General features: G+C 46.7%; 1 protein-coding gene across 1 annotated transcript; it reads right to left on the bottom strand.

The window, feature by feature from the left end:
* Positions 1 to 1657: 1657 nt before the first annotated feature.
* LOC147098622 (peptidyl-prolyl cis-trans isomerase-like) lies at positions 1658 to 10287 on the bottom strand. Its single transcript, XM_085970561.1, has 6 exons — positions 10045 to 10287; positions 6767 to 6797; positions 6592 to 6680; positions 6412 to 6508; positions 4141 to 4216; positions 1658 to 4052 (listed from the first exon to the last, which is right to left on the bottom strand). Exons 1-6 carry the CDS (start codon positions 10204 to 10206, stop codon positions 3917 to 3919), a joined length of 591 nt encoding a protein of 196 aa, XP_085826687.1. The 5' UTR covers positions 10207 to 10287; the 3' UTR covers positions 1658 to 3916.
* Positions 10288 to 10903: the final 616 nt, after the last annotated feature.

Genomic DNA, 10903 nt, shown 5'->3' with positions numbered 1-10903 from the left:
TTTCTCCCCATATCCCTTGATCCCTTTAGCCTCAAGAAATATATCCAACTCTTGAATATATTTAATGAACTGGCCTCCACCGCCCTCTGTGGCTGAGAATTCCACAGGTTCACCACTCTGGGTGAAGAAATTCCTCCTCATTTCAGTCCTAAATGGCTTACCCCTTATCCTTAGACTATGACCCCTGGTTCTGGACTCCCCGGCCATCAGAAACATCCTTCCTGCATCTAGTCTGTCCCGACCTGACAGAATTTTATAGGTTTCGATGAGATCCCCTCTCAATCTTCTAAACTCCAGTGAATATAAGCCCAATCGACACAATCTCTCCTCATATGTCATTCCTGCCATCCCAGGTATCAGCCTGGTGAATCTTCGCTGCACTCCCTCCATGGCAAGAACGTCCTTCCTCAGGTAAGGTCACAGAATCACAGAAACCCCACAGTGCAGATAGAGGCCATTTCGGCCCATCGAGCCTGCACCGACACATATCCCACCCAATCCCCGTAACCCCTACACCAACACATATCCCACCCTATCCCTGTAACCCCACGTATTTAATCCCTCTAACACTAAGGGTCAATTTATCATAGCCAATCAACCTAACCCGCACATCTTTGGACTGTGGGAGGAAACCGGAGCACCCAGAGAAAACCCACGCAAACACGGGGAGAATGTGCAAACTCCACACAGTCGCCCGAGGCCGGATTCGAACCCGGGTCTCTGGCGCTGGTCTCACCAAGGCCCTGTACAACTGCAGCAAGACATCCCTGTTCCTGTACTCGAACCCCCTTGCTACGAAGGCCAACATACCATTTGCCTTCTTAACCGCCTGCTGCACCTGCATGCTTCCCTTCAGCGACTGGTGCACAAGGACCCCCAGGTCTCTTTGCACTTCCCCTTCTCCCAATCTATTGCCATTCAAATAATAATCTGCCTTCCTGTTTTTGCCACCAAAGTGGATAACCTCACATTTATCCACATTATAGTGCATTTGCCATGTTTCTGCCCAATCACCCAACCTGTCCAAATCGTACTGTAGTTTCCAGACATCCTCCTCGCAGCTTACCCTCCCGCCCAGCTTTGTGTCGTCTGCAAATTTGGAGATATTACATCCAATTCCCTCGTCCAGATCATTAATATATATTGTGAACAGCTGGGGTCCTAGGACCGATCCTTGCGGTACCCCACTAGTCACTGCCTGCCACTCGGAAAACGACCCGTTTATTCCAACTCTTTGCTTTCTGTCCGCCAACCAGTTCTCTATCCAAGTCAATACCTTGCCCCCAATCCCATGTGCCTTCATTTTGCACGCTAATCTCTTGTGTGGGACCTTATCGAAAGCCTTCTGAAAGTCCAAATACACCAGATCCACTGGTTCTTCCTTATCTATTTTACCAGTTACATCCTCAAAAAATTCCAGCAGATTAATCAAGCATGATTTACCTTTTGTAAATCCATGTTGACTTTGTCCGATCCTGTCACTGCTTTCCAAGTGCTCTGCTATTACATCTTTTATAATGGACTCTAGCATTTTCCCCACTACCGATGTCAGGCTTACCGGTCTATAATTCCCCGCTTTTTCTCTACCACCTTTTTTGAATAGTGGGGTGTGGGAGACTACAGTCTCCTGCGTAAAGAAATAGGCAACACAGCGAGCTACAAGAAATAGGTCTTTACTCCAACTCTCACAATACAGTACTGAATTCGTACAGCCCGCGAACCTGTGATGACTCATGGATTGGTCACCTGCTGGAACCTGATTGGTTTCCTTCTCTCAGCAGCAGGCAAGTCTGAACATGCCTTATTCCTCTCAGCTTGCAACTGTCTTGCGGGGGGAGGGGAATACAGCAGTTAAAAGGGGATTATACAGGTTTATCTACATATACACAGTGTTTCCCCAATGTGGCAACGCCACAGGGGTAACATTAGCTACCCTCCAATCCATGGGTACCGTTCCAGAGTCTATCGAGTTCTGGAAGATGATCAGTAATGCATCTACTATCTCTAGGGCCACTTCCTTAAGTACCCTGGGATGTAGACCATCAGGCCCTGGGGATTTATCGGCCTTCAGTCCCATCAATTTTCCTAACACCATTTTCCTACAAATACTGATTTCTTTCAGTTCCTCGCTTTCATCAGACCCTATGTTCCCCGGCATCTCTGGGAGGTTATTTGTGTCCTCCTTTGTGAAGACAGAACCAAAGTATGCATTTAGTTGGTCTGCCATTTCCTTGTTTCCCATTATAAATTCCCCTGATTCTGACTGTAAGGGACCTACGCTTGACTTCACTAATCTTTTTCTCTTCACATATCTATAAAAGCTTTTACAGTCAGTTTTTATGTTCCCTGCTAGCTTACTCTCATATTCTATTTTCCCTTTCTTAATTAATCCCTTTGTCCTCCTTTGTTGACTCCTAAACTGCTCCCAATCCTCAGGATTATTGCTTTTTCTAGCCAATTTATATGTCCTCTCCTTGGATCTTATGCTATCCCTAATTTCCCTTGTTAGCCACGGTTGAGTCACCTTTTTTGTTTTATTTTTACGCCAAACTGGGATGAACAAATTCTGTAGCTCATCCATTTGGTCTTTGAATGTTTGCCATTGCCTATCCACCGTCAACCCTTTGAGCGCCATTCCCCACTCAATCCTACCCAACTCGCTCCTCAGACCATCGTAGTTTCCTTTATTTAAATTGTGGACCCTTGTCTCTGAGTCACGGCTGATCTTCGACCTCAGCTCCACTTTCCTGCACTATCCCCATATCCCTTGACTCCTTTAATATCCAAAATTCTATCTATCTCCGCCTTGAATATACTCAAAGACTCAGCATCCACAGCCCTCTGGGGCAGAGAATTCCAAAAATTCACAACCCTCTGAGTGAAGAAATTCCTCCTCATCTTGGTCTTAAATGCCCGACCCCTTATCCTGAGACTATGCCCCCTAGTTCTAGAATCTCCAGTCAGGGGACACAACCTCTCAGCATCTACCCTGTCAATCCCCTTCAGAATCTTGTATGTTTCAATGAGATCACCTCTCATTCTTCTAAACTCCAGAGAGTATCGGCCCATTCTACACAATCTCTCATCACAGGACAGCCCTCTCATCCCAGGAATCAATCTAGTGAACCTTTGTTGCACCGCCTCCAAGGCAAGTATATCCTTCCTTAGATAAGGAGACCAGAACTCTGCGCAGTACATCCAGGTGTGGTCTCACCAAGGCCCTGTACAATTGGAGCAAGACTTCCTTACTCTTATACTCCAACCCCTTTGCAATAAAGGCCAACATGCCATTTGCCTTCCTTATTGCTTGTTGACCTGCATGCCAACTCTCTTGTGATTCATGTAGAAGGACACCCAGGTTCCTCTGAATACCAACATTTCCCAGTCTCTCACCACTTAAAAAATATTCTGCTTTTCTATTTTTCCTACCAAAGTGGCTAACTTCACACTTTGTCTATATCCATTTGCAGGCTCTGTGTCCTCCTCACAGCTTACTTTCTCACCTAACTTTGTATTGTGAGCAAACTCGCATGTATTACACTCAGTTCCCTCATCTAAGTCAATGATATATAGATTACAAATAGCCAAGGCCCAAGCACTGATCCTTGCGGCACCCCACTAGTTACTGCCTGCCAACCCGAAAATGACCTATTTATCCCTACTCTATGAGCAAGGACATGGACAATATAGTCCACACACCGAATCTAGCATTCATGGCAGCTGGAGGCTAAACTTTTCTTGAGATAAGGTTCCAGGTGAAATTGCCAGTTTATGGCACTTTGATGTCAGCTGGGGGAGTACAACAGACCTGCATAATTTTTTTTAGACAAATACGTAATTCTACAGTCTGAAACAAGATGAGAAATGCAAGTGATCAAGTTTTATTTCAATTGTATAATTTCATTTGCAAATAAAATTAGGCCAGGTGTCCGCAATCAGTGATGGTAATTTTCTTGGTGATATCACCACTTGAGCTGCCCAACTTTTCCATCTTGTCTACAACATCCATCCCCTCCGTCACAGAACCAAATACAACATGGCGACCGTCCAACCTGAAAAATTCAACAACAGACATTAGTGACTACTGAATCCTGCAGTGAATACTTGCAGAGAGAGAATACTAATTCACCATACACTTACCACTGAGTTTTCGCAGTGCATATAAAAAACTGGGATCCATTGGTATTTGGCCCAGCATTGGCCATAGACAGGATACCTGCAATAGTAAGATGGCAAAAAGTAAACATTCTATAAATGTGTTCAGTTTGCTCTCCTGTACAACTTGCACTTATATGGTGCCTTCGAGGTAATGAAATGCATTTCTGGGCCTGGGAAAAAGAACAGGGTGAGACACAGAGGAGCGGGGAGGGAGGGAGAGTTATGAGAGATGGCTGAAGGTTTGGTCAGGGAGGCAGGTTTGCAGGAGAATTCTGAAAGGGGGTAGAAATATAGCAAGATGTATGGGATTCAATCGGAAATTCTAGAGTGCGGGGGTATAATGGCTGAATGTGCTGCTGCTGTTAGTGGGGAGGAGGGTGGTAGGACACAGTTGGAGAATGCGCTGGAACAGAAGGCTAGAAGACTTCAACAAACATGAAACGATCCCAGGACATGAAAATATTGATCTGCACCTTAAAGTAAAATTTGCCCAATTGGTTATATTTTCCATACCCTTACCCCACTTAGTGGCTACTCCCAGGTTTACTGCCACAATTGTTTATTCCTGAATTCTCCATTTCAGCTGCACTATCAGGTAGATGCTGAGTGGAGCCAGAGTGAGAGCCAAGGAACATTTGGTGGTCAAGGCACCTGGCAAACTCTCCTTCCTTTAATAGGAAGAGTGGGAATAGCAGGACATTCCTGACGTCGTTTCCAGGCTTGTGCAATAAACCTAAAGAGCAATTCAATTAAATCTCACCCTTCAGCTGAAGTTATCCTTACGACTTTACACACTGAGATTTTGAGTGAAGCAGCTGCATTTTTTCTCCAAACTAAAATACCAACCAATTCTTCGACAGCACCTCCCAAACCCACGACTTCTACCGCCTAGAAGGACAAGAGCAGCAGGCGCATGGGAACACCCCCTCCAAGTCACACACCATCCTGACTTGGAAATATATCGGCCGTTCCTTCCTCGTCGCTGGATCAAAATCCTGGAACTCCCTTCCTAACAGCACTGCGGGAGCACCTTCACCACACGGACTGCAGCGGTTCAAGAAGGCGGCTCACCACCACCTTCTCAAGGGGCAACTAGGGATGGGCAATAAATGCTGGCCTTGCCAGCGACGCCCACATCCCATAAATGAATGAAAAAAGGATTAGAATCATTCAATCTACAATGAAGGTCAAAAATATAAACCATTGGTTAAGGTTGTGTGACCCATGGAATATAATCAAACATTCAATATTAGCTTCTGTTGCTAATGAAAAGATCCATTTAGATAGCCCCATTGTTCTGGATTCCTTCACTAGAGGAAATGGCTTCTCTATGAAATTTCTATCATTTTAAACACCTCAATTAGCTCACTCCTCAACCTTCTAAATTCAAGGGAATACAAGCTGTCCTCATCATTTAACCCTTTAAGCTCTGTCAGCCGTGGCCCTGCGGTAGCACTCTCCCGAGTCTGATGCTTATGGATTCAAGACCCACTTCATAGACTTGAGACCTAGGCTCACACTCCAGCATAGTATGGAGGGAGTGCTGTACTGTCCACAGTTTCGTCCATTCACTTCATCTGTCTCTGTCCCTTTATAACTTCCTATACTCCCACCTACACAACTCCTGGCTTGCACAGCAAATGGAGATTCTCCCACTTACTGAGCCACAATTGGTGCCTCTCAAAATAACCCACTCTCTTTAGACCTCCACCTCACACGGAAAAGAACATCCAGGTTTTAGACCAGATGCCCAGATGAAATCATCCTTTGCACTGAGAAAAAACCCCACCAGAAAAGGCCCCAGCTCCCCATTTGATCTCTCCTCCCCAAACTAAGCATGCACTGAACCCCTCCCCGCTGCAGACAAATAGCCCGACACCACATTGGTGATCAGAGCCTGCAGACCTCGCCTGAGTACATCTGCCCAACCTCCCACACTGACTCTCATTAAGTGATCAGAATCCAGACCCTCTTAGCCAAACAACCCTCCCAACCGACTGAGCATGGTGTTGGCACTATGAGCAAGTCTCCGCATCTGAGCACAACTCCCCCACACAGTTGACAGAAGTCAATCTCCCCCCTTCCTCAGCTTCCCACCCTTTCCAACTGCTCCCCCCTCAACCCACATCCCTCTTTGTTTCCTCCCACTCCCTTCTCTTTTTCCTCCACCCTTCTTCCTTTGCACCCAATCCCACTCCACTCTACCGACCCTCTGAAAAGCATCAATGCAAACAGATCAATCATCCTACTTACCAGGCCCTGTGTGCTTCAGTTGGAAGTTCTCATCCTTAAACTTGCGACCGTAGATGGACTTTCCACCAGTGCCGTTGTTATTTGTGAAGTCACCACCCTGTACAATTGGAAGTTGAACATGTCATTTGCCATTTCCTGAAACAAGAACAGAGATAATCCCAAAATAACATTGCTCCTTACCTGGCACATGAACTGGGGAATGATTCTGTGGAATGTGGAGCCCTTGTAACCAAAACCCTTCTCACCTGTGCACAATGCACGGAAGTTTTCTGCAACAAAACCATTCAGAGTAAGACCACAGATCTAAAAGACGGAGACTTGCTTCAACTCAACATAGTCTGTTCCTGGGACTTACCTGCAGTCTTTGGGACCACATCAGCCCTGAGCTGAAAGAGACAAGCAGTGCACAGCTTCAGTATATCGATCATGTACAATAATATAAACACTGCAGCTTTACTGCTGTAATCACTATTCAAACATTGTAGAGGAAACTTTTAAAACCTAATCACACGAACACATGAAGGGGGTGGGGGGAGAAATGATAGCATAGTGGTTATGTCACTGGACTAGTAATCCAGTGGCCTGGACTAATGATCCGGAAGACCCGAATTTAAATACAGTAAAAAGCTCGTATCATGGTGACCATGAAACCCATCTGGTTCATTAATGTCTGCCGTCCTTACCCACTCTGGGTGGGGAGTGAGCAGCAGTATTTAAATACTGGCAACCCAGCTATGACACTGCAGCACAAACACATACACAACCAATGTGGTTGACTCTTAACTGCCTATGTCAACAGCCTGACTTAGTCATAGAATCATACGTTAACGTCCCAGACTCCTCCATCACCATCCCTGGGTATGTCCTGTCCCACCGGCATGTGAGATCGACATCTACTTGTTGCAGATGGATCTGTCCATGACAGTATTGGTAGGAGTGACAACCGCACCGTCCTTGTGGAGATGAGGTCCCGTCTTCACACTGAGGACAACCTTCATCGTGTTGTGTGTCACTACCGTGCTAAATGGGATAGATTCAGAACAGATCTAACAGCTCAAAACTGGGCATCCATGAGGCGCTGTGGGCCATCAGCAGCAGCAGAATTGTACTCCACCACATTCTGTAGCCTCATGGCCCAGCATGTCCCTCACTCTACCATTACCATCAAGCCAGGGGACCAACCCTGGTTCAATGAGGAATGTAGACGAGCATGCCAGGAGCAGTACCAGGTGTGCCTAAAAATGAAGTGCCAACCTGATGAAACTACAACACAGGACTACATACATGTTGAACAGTATGCTATAGACAGAGCTAAGCGATCCCATAACCAATGGATCAGTTCAGAGCTCTGCAGTCCTGCCACATCCAGTCATGAATGGTGGTGGACAATTAAACAACTAACAGGAGGAGGAAGCTCCATGAACATCCCATCCTCAATGAATGCTGAGCTCAGCACGTGAGTGCAAAAGACAAGACTGGAGCGTTCGCAACCGTCTTTAGCCAGAAGTGCTGAGTGGATGATCCATCTCTGCCTCCTCCTGAGGTCCCCACCATCACAGAAGCCAGTCTTCAGCCAATTCAATTCACTCTGTATGATATCAAGAAATGGCTGAGCGCACTGGATACAGCAAAGGTTATGGGCCCCTCCAACATCACGGCTGCCATGCTGAATTCTTGTGCTCCAGAACTAGCTGCGCCTCTAGCCAAGCAGTTCCGGTACAGCTACAACACTGGCATCTACCTGACAACGTGGAAAATTGCCAGGTATGTGCTGTCCACAAAAAGCAGGACAAATCCAATCTGGTCAATTACTGCCCCATCAGTCTACTCTCAATCATCAGCAAAAAGTGATGGAAGGTGTTGTTGACAGTGCTATCAAGCGGCACTTACTCACCAATAACCTGCTCACTGATGTTCAGTTTGGGTTACGCCAGGACCATTCGGCTCCCGACCTCATAACAGCCTTGGTCCAAATATGGACAAAGGAGCTGAATTCCAGAGGTGAGGTGAGAGTGACTGCCCTTGACACCAAGGCAGCATTTGACTGAGTGTTGCACCAAGGAGCCCTAGTAAAATTGAAGTCAATGGGAATCAAGAGGAAAACTCCACTGGCTGGAGTCATACCTAGCACAAAGGAAGATGACTGTGGTTGTTGGAGGCCAATCATTTCAGCCCCAGGACATTGGTGCAGGAGGTACTCAGGGCAGTGTCCTGGGCCCAACCATCTTCAGCTGCTTCATCAATGACCTTCCCTCCATCATAAGGTCAGAAGCGGGGATGTTCACTGATGATTGCAGTGTTCAGTTCCATTCGCAACCACTCGGATAATGAAGCAGTCCATACCCTCATGCAGAAAGACCTGGCCGGCCTCCCATCTTTCACCATCCATAAACTTGAGCTCATCCCAAACTATGCTGCCCGTATCCAAACCCACACCAAGTCCTGCTCACACATCACCCAGGCTCACTGAGCTACATTGGCTCAAGGTCCTCCCACACTCCAATTGAAAATTCACATCCTCACATTTAAATCCCTTTGTGGCCTTGGTCCTGCCTACCTCCAACCTCCTCAAGCCATACAACTTGAGCACGGTGGCATAGTGGTTAGCACTGTTGCCTCACAGCGCCAGGGACCCGGGTTCGAATCCGACCTCGGGTGACTGTCTGTGTGGAGTTTGCACATTCTCCCCGTGTTTGCGTGGGTTTCCTCCGGGTGCTCCGGTTTCCTCCCACAGTCCAAAGATGTACGGGTTAGGTTGATTGGCTATGATAAATTGACCCTTAGTGTTAGGGGGATTAAATACGTGGGGATAGGGTGGGATATGTGTTGGTGTAGGGGTTACGGGGATCGGGTGGGATATGTGTCGGTGCAGGCTCGATGGGCTGAAATGGCCTCTATCTGCACTGTGGGGTTTCTGTGATTCTGTGAACTATCCCCAAACTCTCCATTCTTTTGAATCTGGTGTAACCTTCCTCCCTTTGCCCCAACATTGCAGCCATGCATTCAACCATCATGGTCTCACCTCTGCAATTCCTTCCGCTCCACCTCTTCTTTAAGAGCTCCCTAAAAACTCATCTCTTTGAACAAGCTATTGGACTCCCCTCTTATTATCTCCTTTATTTTGGCACTATTTCTTCCTTAGACTTCTGTGAAGCACCTTGGGATGCTTTTCCTACGCGAAAGGTGCTACAAAAATGTGAATTGTTTTCCTTTTTCTTCTTTTCCTGCCCCCCTTTTTCCTGGCTCTGTACTTGCTTAAAAGCTCTTCATCTTTATCATCTTCCAGTTCTGATGAAAGGTCATCGACCTGAAACGTTAACTCTCCCTGACCTGACGACTGTTTCCAGCATGCTCGGTTTTTATTTTAGAAATAATGTGTATGGATTGATCATCGCTGCTCAGATTTCACCAAAAGTTCACATTCACCATCAACTGGATCCAAATATAATCCATCGCAATTTACAATGTCAAGGCATTTATTTTCCTTCACCAGAGTTTTCAATGCAATAACAGATTCATTGCATAAAAGTTGTTCAGTCCATTTGGGAGCGCATAAAGTGCAAGACAGAAGTGAGGATTTGAACTGGTCCGGGAGTCCTGTCCGGTCCAAAGTGGCCCCGAACCGCGACTCACCTCCATAGTGATCCGGCCCAAGGGCTCGCCGTCCGCTGAAATCTCCATGTAAACCTGCGGCTTCTTCCCGGCAATCGAGCTGCAGCATCTCAGCTCCGCGATCATTGCGAGTGGCAGTCTTTTGCAGCAATGCAGAACGCACCGGCCCACGCGAGGAAACATTGTATTCGCGCAAATCCGCAACAAAACTGCTCACGCCGGACTGGCAATCACAGAGTGGGGCGGGACCATAAACAGCACAACTTGCCTTCCTTCCGGGTCTCAAAATCTTCTGAATCAAGAGTGGAAATCCAACTACAGCTCATGGGGAAATATGATTCGCGCTATGGGTCATTTTAGAAGGCAAATGGTATGTTGGCCTTCGTAGCGAGAGGGTTTGAGTACAGGAACAAGGATGTCTTGCTGCAGTTGTACAGGGCCTTGGTGAGACCACATCTTGAGTATTGTGTGCAGTTTTGGTCGCCTTATCTGAGGAAGGATGTTCTTGCCATGGAGGGAGTTCAGCGGAGATTCACCAGGCTGATACCTGGGATGGCAGGAATGACGTATGAGGAGAGATTGGGTCGATTGGGCTTGTACTCGCTGGAGTTTAGAAGAATGAGAGGGGATCTCATTGAAACTTATAAAATTCTGACAGGACTGGACAGACTAGATGCAGGAAGGATGTTCCCGATGGTCGGGGAGTCCAGAACCAGGGGTCACAGTCTAAGGATAAGGGGTAGGCCATTTACGACAGAAATGAGGAGGAATTTCTTCACCCAGAGAGTGGTGAACCTGTGGAATTCTCTACCACAGAAGGCAGTAGAGGCCAATACATTAAATATATTCAAGAAGGAGTTGGATATATTTCTTAAGGCTA

This window comes from Somniosus microcephalus, chromosome 29, assembly GCF_052327205.1.
Source record: "Somniosus microcephalus isolate GS21.2 chromosome 29, FLI_Smic_1.0, whole genome shotgun sequence".
Classification (NCBI taxonomy): domain Eukaryota; kingdom Metazoa; phylum Chordata; class Chondrichthyes; order Squaliformes; family Somniosidae; genus Somniosus; species Somniosus microcephalus.
Note: the sequence above shows the minus strand (reverse complement) of the source record. Positions and strands in the feature narration are given on the sequence as shown.

What these genes read in the sequence shown, in the direction of transcription:
- LOC147098622 (XM_085970561.1), bottom strand. Translation starts at nt 10,206, where the DNA reads ATGTTTCCTCGCGTGGGCCGGTGCGTTCTGCATTGCTGCAAAAGACTG. An exon ending in TGTGGTCCCAAAGACTGCAG is followed by an intron (nt 6,681 to 6,766) that starts GTAAGTCCCAGG and finishes GTTTTGTTGCAG; the next exon opens with AAAACTTCCGTGCATTGTGC. An exon ending in ACTGAAGCACACAGGGCCTG is followed by an intron (nt 4,217 to 6,411) that starts GTAAGTAGGATG and finishes TTACTATTGCAG; the next exon opens with GTATCCTGTCTATGGCCAAT.